This window comes from Oreochromis aureus, linkage group 12, assembly GCF_013358895.1.
Source record: "Oreochromis aureus strain Israel breed Guangdong linkage group 12, ZZ_aureus, whole genome shotgun sequence".
Classification (NCBI taxonomy): domain Eukaryota; kingdom Metazoa; phylum Chordata; class Actinopteri; order Cichliformes; family Cichlidae; genus Oreochromis; species Oreochromis aureus.
In genome coordinates this window covers 23,349,832-23,373,525 of record NC_052953.1, presented here as the reverse complement: position 1 = coordinate 23,373,525, position 23,694 = coordinate 23,349,832, and the positions used below count along the sequence as shown (strand labels likewise).

The window sequence follows — 23,694 nt, the reverse complement described above, 5'->3', positions numbered from 1 at the left end:
TATGTCTTTAATAAACAACATACTGTAAGCATTAAAATTAATGTGGTGCAGTAGTGTGTAGGGTAAGAAACAACAACCCTCAACCTTCTCATGTTCTGTTGAAATGATGTGATTCAAGGTCTCAGCATTTTCTACACACGGCTTTGACTGCAGGACCAAAGTGTAATGCCTTCAAATGAGGTCATGTTTCAGGAGTGTTGTTGACTGAGATGGCTTATTGGAGGAACATACTAGCCAAATCAGAGTGTGTGATCACAGGGGTAAATTGGACCCTGTTAATGCTCATCTGGACTCTGTTTTGGAGAGCTCCTCCAGAGCAGGAGGTTGTTTTTGCAAGCAAAAATATTTAGCTTTACATCCAGTAGATAACCGAGCACAATTCCATAGCTAGTGATTTTTTTTTATGGCTTTTGGTTAAGAAATATACATGTTTAGGATAACAAAAAAAAAAAAAGTTGCATACATATTCACTTGGTTTACTGGTGGGCAGAAGTAGATCTTTGGATTCTTGGAGTAGTGCCAAAGGAAAAAGCTCGTCTTCTGTTTGCAGAGCAGTTTTTAAATGGCTTAGATGACGGAGGAGTTTGAGAAAGAGAGGTTTCAACTTGCGATCTCAAGTGGGAGGAAGGGAATGTGTGAACTTGCTGTCCAGAGCTGGAGATTGAAGAAGATCTGTAAATGGAAGACTTAAGGCCACTGTGTGGTCTCATTCTTGGATGGTGACAAGAGGTTACAAATTGAGTTCCAGGACATTTTACAGGAGGTCTGGGTGCAGGCCTGAGCTTGGGGCTCTGCAAAATGCTGCTGTCGCCTTCAGATTTTTGAACTGATTTAGTCAGATATGATCTTCTCTGAAAAGATAAAGATTTATGAAAATATAAGCACAATATATTGTGACAAACTGGAAAAACTGGAGTTTTAGTGTTGTTTGTGACGACCACATAAATAACTCTCACCTTTTGAGCCCCAGATGAAATTCTACTGTGAGCTTGTTGTTCCTTTGATAGCTGGGGGAGAGTGCCAGCAGTGGGCCTGCATTGCTTGCTGTCTGACCTAGGTAAAAGATGCAGTGTAGTGAAGACTACATGAAGACTGCCTTGACTATTTCTGCATGTTCTGCTCCTTGGCTCAAACCGCACTGCTGTCTGACAACCCTCTGTATCATCCCCCTGCTTGGATTTGATTGATGAGTGGCCACTTCCTGTCCCATCCGTTTCTGTTGCAGACATTGCCTCATCTGTGTATGGTTTTTGTTCATGTCTTTCTTTTTCCTCTGCACTTTCACTTTCTTCATCTGTCTCTTGCTCCTCAAAGCCTTCTGGACTTTCCGGACCTTGAACCAGTTTGTGTTGGACATGTCTGGAGCCCTGTCAGGTGGATACACACAATCTTTTAAGTTGTTTCTACTATGATACGGGTAGTAATATTGTACAGTCAGTTTCATTGTAGAGTAAACTTATGGGAAACAGAGGATTTCAGCAATATACATCAATATTTATCTTTGTCATATAACATGTATTGAAGTCAACAATGTGCTCATTTATGAACACTTGTCTGAGTCATCTAAAAAAAATATAGACTCTAACACCCTACATTCTGTCAATTCATCCAAATCTTCCAGACTTGCTGAAACTTAGCGTTGTGCACATTTCTGGGAAGCCAGTGTAATGTTCGTCGTGTTTGGCAGTAATGTATGCATTACTATGGCATTACAGTAATGTGGTTACTTTATTGTTTTTTGTCATTCTGCTATAATGGACTACAATTTAAAATTCGGCAATCACATTGCAGTCACTAATCCCTTTATTATTTTGACAATTTAAGTTTCAGCTTTCTCTTTCTGTACTGTACCCTGGAGCACATCTGTGCCAGTGCTGCAGTACCTCTGCCCAGTGTAAAAGATCATCACTGCCAGGAACACTTCCCGCCCTGACATAAAACTGGGAGGGGAAAGCTGATTCAGGAAAGCAAATTAAGTTTCTAGAAATGCCTGTTAAAACAACACTGAGGCCAAACATGGTACATTGGACGAACTGTATCTAATCCCTTTAAAACAAAGAGATATTTGGCAATGTTAAATATTTAGCTGATGTGTGTATGTGCATGCTGCATGCCTTAGATGTGTATATATGGAGGTGAGAGAATTTCCCTGGAAAGGTTGCCTTCATCAGTGCGCAGTGTAATTCTAATTGGCTTTATTAGAGGGCTTAAATCTAATACCATCTCTGTGCCCTGCCTAAGGCTTTGAGTGTGTGTTTGTGTGTGTGCACCTCTTTTTTGATGTTTATGACTCAACAAATTTCTTACAGAACATTTACAGAGTAACATACATAAGTAGATGGACTAAAACAGCTCTATCAGACGGTGGAAAAATACAGTTACATTCCCTCCTCTAAATGAGCCTGGTGCAGCGTATTTCTCCAGTCTGAGAGTAGAGCCCCAGTCAATAGGCAAATACAGCATTTAGAGGTTCAAGTTCATTGAAATAGCTGCACTGTAGCTCCAGATGTAATGATACAGACTTAAGGCAAGAGAAAGCAGCATGGAACTGCTCATTTGACCCCATTTAAAAACTTGATACCAATTAGAGAGTTCTGGGTGTAAATAATTTAGGAGACCTCTCTCACTGAACACACACAAATAATGTTATGTGCATGCACACATATATGCACATGTATGTGCATGGGCTCTGAAACACACTAAACTACGAAGATATGCACACTTCTGTGCGCGCACACACACGTACGTGCGTAAAGATTCCGCTGTGCTCTGGAAACAGACTTCTTAATGAAGCCTTCCCGAAGTGAAAGTAGAGCAGAAATACATACTGGCCCATTTCTGCCTTCAGTACACCCTCCTCGCCTCTCTCTCTCTCTCTCTCCCTCACTCTCCCTCTCCCTCACCTTCTCCACATCATTTGTTTTATGCATGTTTCATTGTCTTTCTCTTTTGTCTCAATGAGTTAAATCACAACCCCTAATTTATGGCTACAGGCAAAGACACTTCTACAAACAAACTGGCTGATGAGAGGGGATGACTGAAAACATACGCGCTGAGCGGTGTGTGTAAATCTTAAAATGTCTGTTACTGTCTTTTTATCTGTGGTTATTTACATAAGAAATGACAGCATGTGTAAAAGAATGACTGCGATGCAAAATGAAAAAGGCTGCGCGCTCGAGGAGAGGGGAAGTGAGCAAGGGGGGCGAGAGAGAGTAAATCCAGTGACACTGAGTGGGGAGCACTCAGGTGTGGTGAGAGGATTATACAAAACCCTGAGTATGAATGACAGTAAACACCTGAATGACAGAGAGACGGGGAGGGGCGGAAGTGTGTGTGTGTGTGTGTGTGTGTGTGTGGCTTTGCGTGACAGTTTAGTGGCCTTCACTGATATTCTGAGAGGTAAGTGAATATATATTCACCCTGATGTTTTCACAACTGTGCTGCTTCCTTAAGTAAAACTTGCTCTATTGTATCCATAGTATATACATTATGTCTCTCCCTCTCTCTCTCTCTATATATATATATCATAAACTACTGATATGTTCATTTACACCATGCATAAAGAAACTGAAACTATTAAATGCAAAGCAGATTTGAGCAGCAAATGATGGACGGACGATGAGGATGTCAACAAGGCAGGCAGGGAGTGTGGAAGAGAAAGATATCACTCAGGAAAAATCCACGGCAAGAGATAGGGAGCTGTTGGGTTAGCGAGTCAGTTAGATTTAGCTTTACAGTATGTAAGTCAATAAAAAGGCTGTAGTGCAAGAAAGAAGAGATATGTTTATCTTACCTGTGCCGTGTTTTCTTTCTCTGTGTGTTCTATTGGTGAGGGTTTTCTGACAAGGTCTCTGAAGTGAGGAAGGTCTCTGAAGTGAGTTTGAGTTTCTGGGTGAGCACACTGTCTGTTCTTCTTTCTGCTCTCTGAAACACAAACACACCTCTCAGCAATTTCAATATACGTTATAATACCTTTTTATGTTCTAAAACTGCATGTGTATGTTCTGTAGTCATCATATAGAGTAGCCGGGTGTCAGTTTCTAATGCTGTGATGCTAAATGAGGTGTCAAACTTTAGAGCCCCAGTGATTTTTTTTGTTAACCTGAATAGTTAAGTTGGAAGAAACAATACTTTTTTCTATAAGCCATTAGCAGGAGTGCCACAGCACATTCAGCTCCTGTTGTGGAATGCTCAGATGTGTTTTTAACCTCTGGCTTAAGGTTAAATTCAGAAGACAGCAATGCATGTTGATTCCTAGATCTCCTCTTAGTGAAATCCCTCACCTCTAGAGCTATATCACTGTACAGCGCTGACTCTACATGAAGCGTGACCCCGTTTCCCCCACGGCGACCCCCTCCTTCCCTTCACGGCGTTGGAAGATAGAGGAGCACAGGGAAAGGCATGCCAAGGCAGTAGACACTTTTAAGCAAAGATTAAAGGTTTTTCTTTTTAATCAGTCATTTGGCAGCAATGTTAGCATTTCACCCTGGTGCGGCTAAGGATCAATTTTTAATGCTGCTGTGCACAGAGCAGACAGGGTGATTGGCAAGAGAGAAGCTATTTACAAAGGATCTATTTACAAATTTTCCATAGAAATATGCAGAGGGCACAATTGACATCTCTTACAGAATTTTAAATAAGCTCTTCTTTTTTTTTACTTCGTCACAAGGCGCGACCCCTTAGCGCCTGATCATCACTTCAGTGTGTGTGCGTGCATGTGTGCGTGAGTTTGTGCATGTGGGTGCACAGACTCACAAGTGCCTCACATATAAGAATAATAAAGCAACATAACTCTCTCCCTTGTGTTGCATTATCTTCATTTCTCCATCGCATGCTGCCAGGGGCTGGGTAACTAGGTCAATCAACCCTGGTGTAAACACATCACAACAATCCACCAAGAACATGCTAATGACAATGACTGCTTTTTAATTTATATCTCTCTCAGTCTCTCACTCTTCAGTTTCACTAATACTACTTGATGGATTTCAGCTTAATATTGCATCCAGGTAAGCAAAAATATTGGTAAATAGGAGGTAGTTATCTACTATACCTACTGGGCTTACATATAAAATTGCCCCAATCAGCAATAACAAAAAAAAAATCAGTTCATGTTAAGAAATGCTTATTTGTGGAGGATTCACAACAAATCAACTTCAACCTGCAGTAAGTGTCAGGCTCTGTTTAATGGTGGCAGGTGTACAGGACAGAAGTGAGTCTTACACAAAATACAGCAAGCAAGTAACATCTTCAGAACTACACAAGTTCATCTCTGTGCAGACCCGACACCGGTGCCCTCCATGCATCCATCTTAAAGCCTACCCATGAATCAATCCGTATATTCATCCATCCATCCATTCATTATGCAACCGCCTATTCATTCCTTATCCAACCATCCATTCATTCATGCAGTCAAACAGCCTTCGAGCCAACCAACCCACACACCATTGATCCAATGATTGACCCTGCATTGGGTAGATCAATACTCTCTTAAATGGCATCGTTGTAAGTGCTTAGGCACAATGGCAAGGCATTGTTTGTGTAGTTAATTTCCAAGGTAGCAAGGCCGTGCAGGGCTCTACCCCAAGTCAACTCTCTTTTATTCTCCACTTACACGATAACGTCAAAGCAAAGAAAGGGGGCACTGAAAAAGATATTGAGCAGAAAGCATCCTGTACACATGCAACAAAAGGGGCAGCGTTCCATGCAAAACTACTTGTAATGACTCAAGACTATTAGATGCTCCAGATAAAGATGCCTGTGGGTACAGCAGGTTTACAGACACATTACTGTACTGTCACACGTGCAACTAGACAGGCAAGAGTAATAGCAAACATTCAAACATTTATAGATGAAAGAAATCATGATGCACATCACTGTAATGAGGTGCAAGCTGAAGGTAAAGTTAAACGGAACCATGACACATTTCACCTCGACACTGATATTATACTACACTGTTGATTTAATAATAAAAAAAAGAATTACCATACATATCACTAGTAAAGGTATTACTTAAACAATATTAACCTGAAGTAGCAGTAGTAGTAGTAGCACAGACTCACATCCTGTATATCATTGTGCAGCCTAATGTGGCTTGGTGTGCATGCAGAAACTGTGATGGGTTAGAGCTGGGGCTGGGTCTTGGCATTAAATGAGTGGGACTCTGACAAGTCTTGGAGTTCTGTCACTGCAGTTCACAGGTCTTGTTAGCCAAGGTGTCGGCAGGGGTGGAAATACCTGTGTGTGAGTGTATCTGTGTGTGTGTGTGTGTGTGTGTGTGTGTGTGTGAGCTGAACATTAGACAGCACTCCTACCTCCACCTCCTCACCTGACACCAGCAATAAAACTAAACAGGCCAAGGTGCTATGCTGTGTGCATGTGTGCGTGTGTGTGCGAGTGTGTAACTGCGTGTATGGATGTGCACATGGGAAAAGGGGGCATGTGTGCTGCAGGGTTGTTGTTGTTGCTGTCACCAATTTGCCGGGGCCTCCAGACGGGAGTAGGAGCAAGGTGACGGAGCTGTGGCTTGATAAACACAGAAGCCCTGCTTCGATTTCCCATCCAGTCCACTTTGGAAACACATGGCTCTTCTTGGGCGCTCTTGGCCCAGGGAAGAAGAGAGTTGGAGGGGGGGAGGGAGAGCCACAAGAGAGACACGGTGATGGGCATGTAGTGAGGGAAAATAGCAGTCAGAAAGAAGGCAGAGAGAGGAAGTGATGGAGGGGAGGTAATGTATGTGGTACAGCTAGGAAGAAGGTAGACAGAGGTGACAGGCCTGGTGGAATCAGCTCAGGTGTGCAGAGGGAGAAAAAGAAAGATTAAGAAAGGAGAGGGGAGGAGGGGAGTGATGTGAGAAATTTGAGTGAACCTCTAAACGTCTTACACTCTCAAAAAGATAGACACATACAGTCAACCGTCTCTTCACAGTGTGCTTCTTTCACTCTTTCACTCTTTCGGTCCCTCCATCTCTTTCTCTTTTGCCTGAAAAAAAACTTTGCAGTGTTCCGCTTTTCAAATGACATCAGAAGTTTAAAGACCAGCTCCAGCTGGAGGCGCAGAGGAGTGTCAGTGAGGGAGGTGGGGCACCGAGCTCCCCTCTGCCCCCCTAGAGAGTTAAGGAGATCACATTTTAACCCCCTCCAAACCCCACCCTGCTGCTCCTCTCCTCCATGCCTTAACACCAACATAAGAGGACAAGTGTGGGCTCTAAGCACCAGTGATCAAACACGAGCGGCTGCTGGGTACGCTAGGCTCAGGACTGTTGGCCTAATAGGATTGGAAGCCCCCAGGTGAGCCAAAGGACACCTCCAATCAGTGTGATTAGCCAAAGGCTGCTATAGCACCGACTGATGTACAGTACTAAAAAGGATCACATTGGTTGTGAAGAATGCAAGCAAGTAATGGAGTGTAGTGTCATGGTTGAATGTGCATGTCAAAGTGTTATGTTGGAATGGCAGAGTTTAAAACTGCATGTAGTTTTAATGTGTCAGAACGATCTCGAGGTTTTGACTGTTTGCTAATCATTATTAAGTTCACAGAAGCGTATAATGTGCAGAGCTGAAGAATAATCTTGGCTTTCTGGCTATGTGTAAAAAACAGAGTAGGCTGTGCATCTAGGCACGTGGCCTTAATACAAGACTGCTCAAGCACAGGCACACATAAATGTGGATTTCTATGAGTAAAGTCTCACCATCCACACGTTTACTAACACATACATGAACGGACAAGCACACGTGCAACATGCCCAGATACGCACTCACAGACAGGCTTTTATAAACTCATCAAATCCAAAAAACAATTACCAGAGACTGAGCTCATCACTGACTAAGCAAAAGTCATCCAGCGTGTAAAACACACAATATAATTAGCACACATCAAGCTGCTGGGTCCTACTGTGCATTAATGATGCTTCCCTCTGAAGTGAATTATGGTTCGATGAGTGAGAAAGTGAGTGAGGAGGGGCTTTGAGGAGGAACAAGACATCATTTGGAGAAAAGGATGAGGAAACCAGTGCGGAGAGGAAATACCTGAGGTTGACTGGTTTATCGTTAGTGACCCAGTCTAATTGCTCCGAGATCAATTAAACGGAGAGACATGAGTCTTTGGGAATGATGACGGGTTACTCACTTGTGGTGAGAGCCATGATGTGCCATGCACCACAGGCAACATCGATCACCTGCGAAAAAAATATAATGTTTTTAAATTTTAAAGTAGTGCAAAAATTCCAAAGACATAGCTTAGCTTTGACGTTTTTCCAAAAAGTGTACCTGATGTTGTAAATTTGAATAAAAGGATAAGGTGGTGAGAAATGAGACTCACAAAGATGCCTAAGACCTTTGTTACATATTTTCATACTTATTATAGCATTGATCTACAGCTCTTTGTGCAAGATGAGGTCATAATTGAAGACTGCAGGAAGTGTAACTTCTAAATCAATGGAAAGCAATGCAGTGTGGACTTACCTTTTAAGAACTTACAAATATCCAGATAAAAATCATTTCACTGAGAACCATGAGGCACAAACGCACCTTTTGGCCTGCCAGAGGAAAAGCCTGGGGGGTCCAGAGCCCTTTGGGGCCTGCATGATATGTGACCCAGGAAACACAGGGGATCTGACCCCAGAGAAGCAGATCTCCACCTGCTAAAGACAGCAAAAAAGAGGCAAAAGTTCTGAAGATAGACCAGAACACATGCAATTTCACGGTGCCACAAGAGAAATAAAATATGAAAAACAAAATGACCTTACAGGCTTTTTGTTTCTCATTCTAACTATTATTATGTATTAGCAGCTCCTAAACATCGGTCCCTGATCACATTTTTACCACACGCACACGTGCACATGAGCTCAACTTTCTTCCCTCACCACTGAATGGAGAGAACACATTCTCAGTTGGCACCTATTGAAAAAAACGTATACATAATATGTGCTCACCTACTGCAAACACTCCAGCATCCACTCATACTAACTCAGTCTGGCTTTTTAAACCCACCACTAATAAATTTATATTTACTGCCTGCATTGAGGACTTTTAAATTATGGCGTACAATAAACCTGGCACACACATCTCAAAAGCTCTTTCAGGGGATGTTAAAGCAATATAGTAAGCAATTTTCCAAAGTGGATTACAAATTTCACATCCAGGTTTTATTGCACATTACGATAACTTAACCACATCTAAATGTTCCGCATAAATGGGAAATATGTGCTGCTTAATATGCTATTTTTCATTTTTTAAGAAGCGCTTTGCAAACCCTGCCAAGCGAGGGAGCCTGCTGGTTTGTGTGGTGGGGGAGTCAATAATCTTTATGAGGTGGATTTTAATTACAAGGAGATAACTGAGTATCCTCCTCACGGCAAGCCTCCATCAATCTCTATTCTGCATCAAGCTGTACATAGCCTTGGCACACACGCACACAGGCATGCACGCACGCACACACACGCACACACATGCAGACGCAGATACCCTTTCAGACATGATTGATCAATCAATCAGTAATGTATTATTTTCATCTCAGTGAAGCAAACCTTATAAAAGCATATGAGACAGGCATTTCTGGATGGCATTTTGCAACACATGCAGCACTAACACATACATGTACATACACACAAAATACAAACACGCAGACACGTTTACCGAGACTCTGGCAGAGTAATCCGGCTAAAAAAGGTTAAGGCTGATGTTTTCCCTACGAACGACAGTCTGTGAAAGGTCAGATCAATCATGTGCTAAGCATGTCTCGTAAGCAATCCATAAAGCGCTTGTTTTAAATAATAACATTTTATAGATCACTTAAAGACATAACTGTACCACAGGCAGGTATGGCTTCATGTGCCAAATGGTCTTCACAGAGCCAAGAATTCAAATGGAACAAACTTAATATATGGCGAGTGCAGCTCATTTAATGAACCGGTGGCATTTCTAGTAAAACCGTGCACGCAGTGCCAGCAAACGTCTCCGTTCAACAATAGGCAATTCTTTTCTCTGAATGTTGCAGCATAGCAGTAGCATGTAAATGTGCCTTTCACTTGAAACAATTACACTGCCTTTTCTCTTTATGCAGAAGATGTTACGTTGGCCATGTAACCGCTTTAATTCCTGCTGAAGAAGAAGCAGCTGCCTGACACTTTGCAGTGGTGTAAATGTAAAAGCGAGCACATGATTCCCAGCAGCGGCATGTGAGAAAATAACGAATAAGAGATGAATTAAGAAATGATCTAGCGCTACCTGTTTTCAAACTTAGTAAAGAGTTTCAGCTTTTCAGGAATTACAGTAAAGACGACCAGGCCAGAGGGAAAGATGACGTGCAAAGATGGTGTGCTTCCTTATCTCTCAGTTGCTATGGGGGCAGTCTGAGATCTGAGTGGGGTAGTTTAGGGATAGCTACTTGAATAACAAATCAATTCATTTTGTACATCACCTAACGGAAGAAGCTGAAACTGGGTGCAGTGCTGTGCAGTTTCATTTGGCTTAAGAGATATTGAGAGCTAATGAGGTTGAATTTGTGCTCCGAGTGATGTCATTTGAGGACACTGAATCCTTGTTGTGTTAATTAAAACTCAACGAAATAATGTAGATGAAAAATTTGCATGGCTCAAAGCCACAGTGAGGGGTACTACTGGGAAAATAAGGGTTTCAAGTTAATAAGTGGTTTTTATATATTACATAGAGTGAACACAACTTTTAGGACTTTTTAATCACAATGAGAGATATTTGCAGTGACAATTAGACATTGCGGATTTTAGTTAAGTAATGTTATTTAACTGGACTTAAAGCTTTCAGGCCATAATAATACATCTGCAGGAAAGATAGGATCAAACAGTGGTCTTCGCTTGTATTTTGGATGCCTGGCTCACCTGTGACAGCTGCACTGTAGCTGTCCCCAGCTCGTATCTGCGAGACCTCAGAAAGCTGCGAAGAGTTGAGAAGACAAGGAGTCGATACATGCATTCTGTCCTCTCCGAGTCCAAGCTGTCCCTGCGAGTAAAATACAGATACAGTGTAAGTTACAGAAGTAGAATAAACATTAAAACAAAAGCCATTTCACTGCTTACAGATAGGATGTGTCACTATTTAACTATTCCTATAATTTTACCATTTTGCAGGCAGCAGTAAGTCTATCTTTCATCTGTTAAATCATGCTGCCCTGCCACTGCAAAAATGAAAAGATGGTTGTTATATTTGTCAAAGAGGACTTGTAGATCACCTGCTGAGTATCATGAGCGCATTCCTGTAAAGCACTGTTATAATATCTGCTGTGTACTGCATAAATGAGATGGGCAACAGACAATTCATCTTGGTTCAAATCGCTGTCTCTAAGGAGGAAGCACTATTTTAAAAAAAAGCACACAGCATTTTTTTTTCATCATTCATAAGTCTACTTCTTTTTATGTTTCATTTACCACCCCTATCCAGCACAGAGCCTTAATAGCCATAGCATCTCCCACAGTACAAAAGAAGGCTTTGTTCTTAATTTACATCTTTCTGTTTGTTACACATCGTGAGGGTGTTCAGTTTGACTCCTGTCAGTTGCCCTGCTCCTCTCCGCTCCTGCAGAGATAAAGGCTTTCTGCACTGTGCACATCGGCATGCCCTGGCATATGTCTGAAAGTGAGCACAATATGTATGGGTTACTTTTGAGTCTATGTGTGCGCCATGCAGTAATCGGAGTCTTTAATTGGTTATTCGTATGCGCGCTACTGTGAGGATTTGTAGATGCGTGGCAGCATATGTTCCTGCTGTGAGTGTGTGCATCTAAGTATTTAAGGTGTGAATGTCATTGTGCTTCCATCGGAGTGTGCCTGTGTAAGCTTACTTGCATTTAGGTGCACTAAGTGAACACATGTGTCCGTACCTGAGTCTGTGCATGTGTTTGTGCTTCTGCATGTGTTTGTACTTGTTTAAGTGTATTTTTGTGTGTCTGAGTGAACGAGCACTGTCAGGTGCTGCTCCATGCTGTGCCAGCTGCATCTGGAGCCATCTGTGTTGGGGCGCAGTGGGAGGGGAACGGATGACTTTAATGTACTTGAACCCCAGACAGACCTTTCCCAGACAGTCGTCAGTATGAAACCAAGACAACTGGGCCCAGTCAAGCTGAACCGGCTGATCTGGATGGTGAGCAGGAGACAGATGCTTTGGTTACACTGTAACCCCCCGGTCAGACTCACTAGGGAACCTTTGGCAGTCAGATACACAAAAACACTACAATGTGTTTGTTTCAATAATAGAATAGCACTGCTCTATATCGGAGAACACTCTCACCTCATTTTAGATGTCAGCCAACTTTCTACAGTACAATCCAGGTTTATTGTGTTTATTGCAAACATGCATGTGTATGAAGTTGACTAAATCCCAAGATTTAATTTATACTTCATTTGAGTTATTGGTTTAATAAACCCATTCAATTCCTTTCACAGTAATTAGAGCACATGCTATTTTGTTTCTTATGTTTATTAGAGAATTCAGTTCAGATTGCTGCTTTAGAATTTATGTAGCTACAACTGGAGAACATGCTGCAGGACTTGTTTCCCTGTGTTTTTCCACTTAATAAGTACAAAGATATTGTAGAACAAATTAGGTACAGGACATATGGCATGAAAGAAAAGAAGTTAGCCACACTGCCCTACAGACCAGTTGGTGACCTCCTGGCAACCTCTGCTACCTATGGAAATGTATCTTCTGCAAGAGGAATAATGCACTAAAAAAAAAGAAAAGAAAACCTTGTGATTGCTTTGATCACTAGAAAATTGCTGTAGTTACCCACAGTTTGCATGGAAGATGTCGTCTCATCTGCAAACACTCACTAATTAACCTCTAAGTGGAAGTGTAACTCGAAAAAGTTACACAGTAAAAGCGTTTCCTGCTGAAACCAACATGTTTCAATGGTGCAACTTTGAAATTAGTTTTAGACAACCAACTGTCTCCATTAATGGTTTGCATGGCACTCACACGGTTTCACAACCACTTAGTGAGGACTTGATGAGTGTTTGTAGACTTGTCATTGTCTTCATACAAAGCACAGGTGACACTGGTAATTTGCTAATGGCAAAAGCAATCAAAAGACATTTTTAATTGTGATTGCAAAAACGCATAAAATGTACAACTATTTTTGTGACATTTGTGCACTCCTGGGCTTTCGTTGTCAGGCTATTACAGCACCCACTTGTTCTGAATTCTCTATGATACAATAAAAATAAAGACATATCCATTCAAAATGACAACCACAGTCAACACTTTACCCACAAAACTAAAAACAACACAGTATGTCAACACATAATGCGCCACCACAAAGACAACAGAGGCCTCGTAATGATCTTGCAGCAACAATATGACTAGTGAAGCACAAAATCAATTAATGCAGCAGTAGAATCAATAGGTGTCTCTCAGCCTGTATGTCCTGCAGTTAATTAATAAACAAAAAGGACATTAAGCAGTAGAGCATCAGAGTGTGGCAACGACTATCATCAGTCACAATGTGTGTACTGATGGCATTAGCAGGAAGGGAAAGGAAAAACATAGACAGATATAAATGTGAGCATGGTGAAAATACCAAACACACCCACAGGCAAAGATGCTTACACTATGCACACATACATTTGAGGGAATGAGAATACATAAACGCACACTACACAAGCATGCATGAACACACACTAATGCACAAACAAACTCCTGCATAGTCACTTTCACACACTTCCATGCAGGGAAGGACCTGCAGATCTATAGAATGAAAAAGGTTCAGATTACAGCTGAATCCCAAACTGTATTAGCATCAATTTGGAATAGGCCCAAGGTTCGATGAGGCCTGAACTGTGTTGGAACAAGGCCCAGGGCTTCTACCACCATAAGGATGGCTTGTTTATTATTTACTATGTTGGATGAGTCACCCTCATTACATTATATAAAAGATTGCAGTTGACAGGCTGAATAGCCACACTGATCTGGAGCTATACATTACTTTTCTGTTGTAATTCTCAATTTTGCCCAATTGAAAAAAAAAAATCTTTAAAGGATTTTTAAAGTTTTTAAAATCATTGGTAATGATGTTCTGTAATTTGCAACTCATCTCATTTCCTCTCCTATGGTGCCTGCATGTTAAGAGGGTTGTTTCCCTACACCGTTAAGGTTGGGGAATGGGTGTTAGCGCTTATGTGTTGAATGAAAGTTCAGAGTTTGGAGTTCCTTCTTGGAGTTCCTAGGCATGACGCTGGAAGGTGGCCCAGCCCAGGACTACACTGCCCTAGAGGATGTAGGGAAAAACAGTGACCTGGGGGCCTGTGACTGGGAGGAATGGCCTGCTCAATCTGAACCTGAGGGGCGTTTTGTTGTTGGGCTTCCTTGTCAACCACAGTTTATCCATTACAAACACCATGTTAGGGCAAAAGGGTATTCCTAAATGCACTTGGCACAAGAACGCCCTAGGTCAGAGGTAGGTGATCGATTTTGTAACTGTATCATCAGATCTATAGTCATATGTCTTGGACACTTGGGCGGAGGGAGGAACTGAGCTGTTAACTGCTCCCCACCTGGTGAGTTGGATCAGGTGGTCCAGTAGGATGCTGGACAACCCTAATGTACCAAAATGTATAATGAGGGTGTGCTGGGAGCGTCAGGCAGAGGAGCTTTTCAACGCTCCTGCAGAACAGCAGTCCAAGAAAGGCTGGGGACACTGAATCAGAGTGGACCACTTTCTGTGCCTCCACTGCACAGAGATGGGGGCTGCAAGATGGTTGGTGTCTGTCATGGCGGCAACCCCCAAATCAGATGGTGTACACTGGAGGTGACAGCAGCCATCAAGCTGTAGAAAGACTCCTATAAGGCTTGATTAGGTTGTTGAACTTAAGGAATTAAGACAGTTGACCCTGCTGATATCAGAAAACAACACAAGGCTTTAAAATGTAGATTTTCTGTATTTTCCTGCATTAGGGTCATGAAATAAGTTACACTGGGTTCGGTGGTTATTTATTTAATCCAAAGAATGGGGTGTATGTCAAAGCAATGGTTTCTTCCACAAAATGAATGATATATCAATTTTAGCTCTCTACTTGCCTTGACGCTTATTTGCTACCACCGTTATTCTGTTAGCAAATTGATTCTGGCTGTGGCACCTGCTCTCTGACATCATTCAAATTCCTTCTCACCTCAATCATGCGATACCAAGCAGGCCGTCTGTCTTTTAGTTTCAATAGGAGGAAAACAATGAGATTTCTATCTGTAATACTCTTACTACCCTTAAAAGGGTTATAGCTGTCTGGGTTTACCTTGGTAAGGCAAGAGAACTTTATTAAGTTTAAGACCTTTTGTTTTTTTCATTTTTTCTGCTTGTACTGATACATAAGAGCCTTTAAGCCCCAGAGAGAAGATATCAGCCTACTAAAGAAAAAAAGTTTAAGATGTCCCCTCATTTCACTTCTTCCTGTGCAAAAAAACAAAGTGTTATCTCTCAGAAGGTGGAACCTTTCTGATTTTTTTTTAATGTGTTGACGGGAGTGGTTTTGGTGTGGCACTATGCGGCTGATTACAGGGGGAGACTTAATCAGGTGGTGCAGTCTGTCGGAGGCCCCAGGGGCCGAGAGTGTGCTACATCCTGTCAGACTACACAGAGAAACAATCAATCATCAGAATGGCTCCAAGACAGAAGAGAGAAGAGGAAGATAGAAGAGATGGAAGAAGAGTAGGGAAAAATGGAAGGCAAAGAGGGACAGAAGCAGTAGAGGATGAGTGAGGGAGGACACTAGACGAGAGAAAGAACATCATGGAGGAAAGAAAAACACTGTGTCCTTGCAGAGACTAACTTAAACTTATAAAGACATTACAATGCTTATGAAAACCCAATGAGTCTAGTTAGACTAGGAGCCATCCTGCAACGCAAGAACGTAGTGCAGAAGCCAGGCACACGTCAAAGCTCATAACAACTGATGTCTAACATTTTTATTGCGCCGCCTCTCTAACCTTCACCTACATGTTTGTTTCACTGTCCTGGCAAAGCTTCATCCTGTCACATTGTAAACACGATCGCATTTTGGCCATGGTTTCAAACATCCTCGCAGAAAAACACCAGAGCCAAGAGGAAAAAGAACAAGTGAGAGATGGGAAGAGAGAGATTGAGGTAGGCCTAGGTTTTATACTCTGTGGGCTTTGTCTGAGGGCTGTGTAATGATGCAGCTCTTTAAAGAACATCTTAAATAAAAGGCCAGAACAATCCTTAGTGACAGGTGGGATTTTTTATCTAAAAGAGGAGTAGGACGGGGCCAGCTAACACACGTACACACATGCACATACTTTTGGCTATGCACATTTGAAGGGGCATGCTCATATATAAACATCAGAGGGTCCCATAAAGAGGATTTCCTGTTCTGTCTATGTGAAGCAGAGGAGTTGAAATGGACAAACAGCAGAGCCTATAAAGGTGATTTATAGAATTTAAATAGATGTGCATTCTTGGCACACACCATAAAGGATATTAAGTGCTCAAAGGGAGTGCTTGGAGACAGATTCCCTTAAAATGTTTTAATCTACAATTTTCTCCAATTATCTCAAAACAGGACACAGCTAAAATGACACAAAGAGAACATATGACATGAACAAAAAAGCCTGGAGTCCAGTTCTAAGTCTGCCAATCCCTACAGGGCCAAAAGTGGAAAAATGTTTGGCTTACCTCTTGCCCCATCCCCCAGGAGAAGACATTCCCACCATCTGAAAAAAACCAAGTGAGAGAGAGAGAAAGACAGCGTGAGGAAGAGAGAACACAGTAAACCAAACAGTCCACAACAACTCAAGTGAGGCAACAAATATAGAAAACTGAGGTTAAAATAGAAAAAGAAAAAAGAAAAAAAAAACAAAAACGAAGGGAGAGAAGGGAAATGCGCGGCTGACAAAAGTGGCTCAAGTATCATACATCAAGCACTTGTTACCTCTCCCGGTGCTTGTGATTGCACATGACTGCAAACAAGTCAGTGATAAAAATCTGAAGAAAGATGAGACCGATCGGGCTGGCTTTAAAGATCATCAATCACAGCCCTGTAAGCTCAGATATTATTAGTTCAAGTAAAGCTGCACTCTTCCATTTTATGGACATCATAAAAGACTTTGGGGTGGGGGTATATAGAGGTGGAGTGTTGGAGATCCCCCAGTGTTTTAACTAGGACTGGGATGAATGTGTTTGGAAAAGCAGACCGGATGGATGGACAGCTCTAATGTAGTAACGTTAACTGAATCACTCACTCTGGAGTGGGTTCCCCAGGGGAAGGAATGCAGGATGGGAGTGTAAGGCCAATTACAATATGTTAGACTCAGTGAAAGTGTATAATAATAATAATAATAATAATAATAATAATAATGATAATAATAATAATAATAATAATAATAATAATAATAATAATAATAATGATGATAATAATAAAAAACAACATGTTTCTACAGCATCATGTGTGAATATGTTTTATGAACTTTTTAGCATTTATAGTGTAAGTGGGAAATTATACACACACACACACACACACACACACACACCAACATTTAGGCGTACACAACAGGGCACATAGGTCTTTCAGAGATTTCAAAGAACAAAATCCATCATACAGTGGTGCAATGGTTAGCACTCACTTTCACCTCATGGTAGAGGACCCTACAAATGTGTGGGTTCCTCCAACAGTCCAAAAGTGGGCAATTCTAAACTGCAAAAAGTGTGAATGCGAGCACAAATGATTGTCTGTCTCTCTGTGTTAGCCCTGCAATAGACTGGTGACCTGTCCAGGGCGTGTCCTGCTATTAGCCCCATGACAGCAGGCATAAGCTCCAGCTATACCCCCGTGACCCTGAATTGGTTAAGCGTAGGAAAATGGATGGATGGATACATCACAGATTAAACATGAGGTCAAATAAATCAGATTCACGATGGCAACAACAGGTGCACACTCTGTGCTCAGTCTTCATATCGAATGAGACACACTACGAATTTTCTGACAGATACATTTTTTTTCTATCATATCTAAAGAGAATTTATTAAATTAAAGACAAAAAAATACAGTCCCAATTAAACTGGTAGAAATATCAAGACACTTAGAGCATATAATAAGATTACTACACTGGACCCTTGCTCTGGTTTGGCATGATTTTCTTAAAACTAAGAGATAATATTTCTTTTTTTTCAAAGATGCATTTGTATTTAATTTTTTTAGGTTAATGTAAAAATAACAGTAATGCTGCTTTAACACCTGCTGACACCTGTTGACACATCAGATGTGTCCAAAGACTGCACCATGTTCTCTGAGCCTTTCTCTAAACTACAACAGATCTAAAAGGACACTACTAATTCTGGGAACACTACAAACATCTCACAGAAATCTTGTGCTCACGCTGATCAAATGAATTAATATTTTCTAATAAAATCTTCACAATCCATGCTCCTGCCCTCCAAACAATCTCTCTGTTTTGTATTGCACATATTCCTCAAAACTTTTTTCTTTCCAACCCCCCTCCACTCTCTCTCTCTCTGCCTGCCACTGAGGACATAAAGGCTAGTGTGAAGTCCATCACTGCCTGGTGAATAGCTGCCCTTTGTGCCTCAGAACTCAATTCAGACGCTGAAAGGACTGCAGCCCTGCACCTCTGTGTGCTGGATGATTTAAAAGAGTGTGCATGTCCACGGTCTGCCTGAAAGCCTTCTGTTAGGTTAAACATACCAGGTTCAGTGTTCCAGATTCTAAGTTTACTACACTTGTTGAATAACTTATCTGAATACAATCAATTCTGATACCAACACTTGTCTTAAACTAGTGTCAGTTTCAAGGAAACCCAATTTTAACATAGCCAAAGAAATATCCTCTGCAGTTACTTTCAGTTCGTGGTAACAGTGTTTTAGGAGGTTGCCTGGTATTAAAGAATTTATCCTACCATTTCAACAACCATAACTTTCCTGTTGTTTTTGGCACAGTTGGAGAGCGCATCAACAACACACCGACCTCTCTCCCCATCTTTCTCTCTGCGCTCACATAGACCTTCATTCGGCTTGTTAGGCCTGACACTGGCACCCTGGTGAACAAAAGGACTGCACGGCTTAGGGCTGCCCTGGAATGTCAGCGGGTTCACATTTCACATGCAGATGCATGACCCCAGAGCCCTTTAGTGGGAAGGTGCGCTTTAACCTCTCAGAGAAGCAGAAGGAGGGGAGAAGGGGAGTAAAGGGGCACCTTAGGGGGAATATGGGTTGGGGGAAGGGTAGGAAATAAGAATGTCTGAGTTTGCACTGCTTGCATCTGCTCCGAGTGTCTATCTTCCCTCTCTCTTTCCCAAAACACTCCCGCACAATGTTAAACTCCGCTGATATACCTTATAGAATATTATAATTGTCGATATTCTGAAAACTTGTCAGTGCCATCTCCTTTCTGCGTGATCTGTGATGCGCCCCCTCTTCTTCCCCTACTTTGGAATACATGAAAGCATTACATTTTTAAATGCATACTTAAGATTTCTCCCCAAATAATTGAAAAAGCACAATGGGAGGGGTTATGTAAGGCAAAAGTACTGTGAGCTCCGCAAAAGAAACCAAAGCTACTGTCATCTGCTCTCTGTAGGCCCAGGCAGGCACAGTTTCAACTCAAGGGCTTCGCACTTCTTTAACTTGTTCTCCTTCCCTCGCTGCTCTCCCTATCCTAACTCTCTCTACGCCCGTTTGCCTCTCCTTCTCTTCTTAGCTCTCAGTAGTGAAAACTTCAAAGACAACGAGATCTTCTGCAAAAGCATAAAAACTTCAAGCATAGATGTTTGTTTTGACCCTGAGCCCCTTGCTGTAACCCCCCCATCCCCCCACCCCACCCTTACTACTTGCAAGTCCTGCAAAATACATGAGGATTAAATCTGGATTTTTTTTCTCACTCAAATGCAACTCTCATTCTTCCATGTGATACTTATGTGTAAGTTTTGCACAAAGCAAATCTGCCGTATGTCACTGCAACTACAACAGTGACCTCACAAAACTGATGGCAGAATGTGAATTTTCTTGTGAGGAAAGAGCATCAGTTTTTGAAATGTGTTGCAAGTTATACACTTCACAATGAAAAAACGAGAGAAAAAATCAATACCACCCAAAAGTATACAAATGCACAAAGTGAACACAAACATGCATTTATGCTTCCACTCTGCTGTTGTGTGACTTCTGTAGTTGTCTGGGTTGAGAATTTAAGTTATTTCTTGAGAAGTACAAAAGGGTCTTATCTGTCAGCAGGTTGTTGCCCCTAATCAGGCCCAGATTTGCCATAGCAGTTCAATGTAAAAATATAGTAAAGTGCTCACGATAATACCAGACATTACCTTACATGACACCCAAGAAAAATAAAAAGAGACCACTCAAGTTTTTAGCATTCTCTCATCATATTGCAGATGAATTACACTCGGTTCGGTACCATGTGGTTGACCTTGGAAGGCATGCTGAAGTATGCTATTCACAGGCATCACTTATTGTGCACTCGGCTTTAACTGAGAGTACTGTGTGTTCAGTGCAGTGACAGTGTTAAAAGAATGTGCACACATGCACAAACACACAAAACATATAAATGTAGCCTTTAAAATGCCTTGAAAATGTTGTTAAACAAACAGCAAAACCACTGGCTTCACCAGCCGACTTCTGTCGATGACTTTACTTACTGGAGTCTGAGATTTTGCTCTGTGAGGAGACGAATCTATATTCAAGACAAAGTGCTCAATTTTTAATTTGCACAGTCTACACTGAATATATGAGAGACTAAGTGTGCGCTCTGTGCTTAGCAGTTCTGCCCTCTAATAGTTGAGACATCTATAGCATCCACAGCAAGGCCAGGGGAGCAAGGGAGCAATCCATAGGCCTGCGTAGCCATGGCAACTAAACAAGGAATAGGCTAGATGTCAGGCGAGCATGGCTAAATTACCCATTAGAGAAAGCAGGAAGGGGAGAGAGGGAATACTGGTCAGGGCACAAGAGGCTAATGGGGAGATAAGATGGCCAACATATATACCACACACGTGCGCACAGACACACGCACACAAAAGTGCACACAGTCACACGGAAACAAACAATGGGAAAACAGACCTAGGCTGTCAGATGAAGATGCCACTTAAAAAAACATTCTCAAATAATAAATTCAAGTAAAAGTACATAAACTTTCACAGTGTTCACATGCAGTAATGCACTCATAAACCTATGCAGGCATACATATACTAAAAGTATGTGTGCGCACACAAACATACATGCACACACTAGCATACAAAGGGCACACAGGGAAGACAAAATGGTTTTAATAAAGACGCCCTCTTGGAGAGGTTGCTCGTGAATGTGAGGGAGATGTATTTATAGGAATCCTCCTGTGAGATCCTCTGTGCCGGGAATCACATCTTTGCATGAGAAAGCGAGAGAAAGGGAAACAGAAAGAATGAGACAGAGATGTTGTGTTATTACCTGTTTCTTCATCCTAATCCTTGATGCATGGCCTACGCCTTGAGTCTATACTGCTGAATAAAACAATAAAGAACGAATGGGTCTAAGCATCTGCTTTGGAGGTGTGAAAAGGTAAAAGGCCTAACAGTTTGTTCCTACTGTGCGCTTACATGCAACTGTGCACACACCTATATGTATCCAAACAAGCGCAGGCACTTAAAGTGTGCATATGTAAGAATATGGGAGCTTATTTGTGAGCAAATGGTCTGTGAACTCACACGCACACACACACGCTCATGCACACAGACACACACAAACATGATACCAGTTACACACTCGTACACAGCTAAACGCACACACTGACACACAACCCCTCTACACACAGAGTCAGGCAGGCAGGCTCCTCCTGATTTTAATGCTGCACATTCATTTGCATGCGCCATAATTAGCGTCAGGCACACAGAGGCTGGTCCTGGGGGAGCCCTGTGATAACCGCTTCCTCTTCTATTAGGGCTCTCATTCCAAGAGTGTCAGACATTGCACATCTTCATTGTGGGGCCTGCAGCACATGGGCTCAGTGGAAACTCTGCCGCCGTAGCTACTGCTGGAACATTTAGGAGAAGACGATGGTTTCAGGGGCTAGAGGAAAGGTTGCAGTGGATGCTAGACTTGGTGTAGGATGTGTAAAGAGTGTAAAGAAAAGAAAAGAATGAAGTGATAAGTTCGTAAAACAAAGGGGAAGAGGGAACGAGAGACAAAGAGAGGTAGTAAAGCGGTTACACATTGTGCAGCAGACAGACAAGCTGGACAGAGGTAATGAATGCAGTTATTAAATTGTTTCAGCTGCAAAGAGGTCTATTCTTATGCCATTATAAAGGGAACAATTTATCCCCACTGATCGGCCCTGTCTCCTTTCTCCTCGCTCACTTTGATCTGCCAGCATATTGCCTTGATGTGTCCTATTCAATAGCGAATCTGGGGCAATTTTAATGCTTTTGTACCTCGCCACCGCTCCACTTCTCCCTCCCTGTTTAAAAATAGCTGTTAATTATAAGTGCAGTTTAAATGTCTCTAGTGACCCAGAAATGCAGGTTGGAGTGAGAAGAAGGGATTGAGAATCTCCAAGTTTAAAAAGAGCGAGACTCTATTTCTTCCCCTCTTTATCATGCTTTCTTCAATCTCCCTTTTTTTTCCTCACACCCCCCTACCACTTCTTTGTCTTCTCCATTCACCTCCCCTCCGATTCTACTTCACCATCTCTTTAGTGTTCCTCCACATTTTCTTTTTCTCCATCTCTCGCTCTCTCTTTCTCCTCTGTGGTGTTTCTTCGGCTCGGCGGGAGTGAGCAGGGCTGGAGGATAGGGGATTCAGTTCTTTTTCTCCAACACACGAGAGAACTGCAGCGAGACATCGGAGACCATGGCTGTGAAACCGCTTCAGTCTGCAGATTGTATGTGCGTCACGCAGAGTCTTTGTATCTCTCTCCCCAACTTCTTCCTCTCATGCAGCCGCAGGAGTGGGATGTTGAAAGGAAAGGCATGTGAAGGTGCGCTAGGTAGCACAGTACGAGGCACAGGCACAGAGTATACCTGTGGGGAAGAGAAGGGGCTGTGCAGGGACCTGAGGTGTGCACCTGGGGGGGTGCAGTGTTATAAATAAGGCATTAGCCTCTTGAAGGGAACAGAGATGTGAGGGGCTGTCTCGGTAGCTCTCTTTTTCCCACTAACTCTAACTAACAGTTAACCCGAAGGCATGTACATGTACTCCTTTCATCGCAAAGGAGGTACAGTAAAAAAAAAGTCACTAAGAGGTAAACTCTGGGACTCTGTTATGTCAAAGTCTGGACACTTTTTTTTTTAACTTAGGAGAGGTCAGGTATAAACTTGTCACAAGTTTGAAGAAACTGTCATCACTGACTGACTCAGACCCTTCTGGTTTTTTGGTAAAAAAAAGATGACCAACGTTCAGTGTGAAGAAAAAGAAAGTTACTCTCTCTGCTGGTGTACAGGTAGGCTTCATCTCATCTAATCAGAAGTATAATGATAAATAAAGTATCACAAATAAAAAATAAAAAAAACCTTGAGAACACCTTTCAGCACCCACCTTTCTAATGCAACTGTAGAACATGAAAAAATGATTTCCAAAGCGCTTTCTGTGCAGTGCATGGGACGATGGTGCTAAATGTGTCGAATTCAAAGCCACGTGCAAGGACATGGTTTATGTGTTGATCCTTTTCACTCCAGCGCCGTGAATGGCGTTTTAAGTTTCATGGTCGAACACTATGTTCTCTTC

The 23,694-nt window shown here is 42.0% G+C and overlaps 1 protein-coding gene across 1 annotated transcript in view; it reads right to left on the bottom strand.

Annotated features, from left to right (window-relative positions):
• Positions 1 to 709: 709 nt before the first annotated feature.
• Positions 710 to 23,694, bottom strand: part of LOC120442970 (ultraviolet-B receptor UVR8-like) — a 303,306-nt gene continuing 280,321 nt past the window's right edge. Inside the window, exons 8-15 of the mRNA XM_039620403.1 lie at positions 16,651 to 16,688; positions 10,853 to 10,973; positions 8,526 to 8,638; positions 8,125 to 8,173; positions 3,794 to 3,924; positions 1,140 to 1,367; positions 957 to 1,053; positions 710 to 851 (exon numbers count right to left, since the gene is read on the bottom strand). Of these exons, the coding sequence (XP_039476337.1) occupies positions 979 to 1,053; positions 1,140 to 1,367; positions 3,794 to 3,924; positions 8,125 to 8,173; positions 8,526 to 8,638; positions 10,853 to 10,973; positions 16,651 to 16,688 (755 nt within the window). The 3' untranslated portion in view covers positions 710 to 851; positions 957 to 978. The remainder of the gene's footprint in view (positions 852 to 956; positions 1,054 to 1,139; positions 1,368 to 3,793; positions 3,925 to 8,124; positions 8,174 to 8,525; positions 8,639 to 10,852; positions 10,974 to 16,650; positions 16,689 to 23,694) is intronic.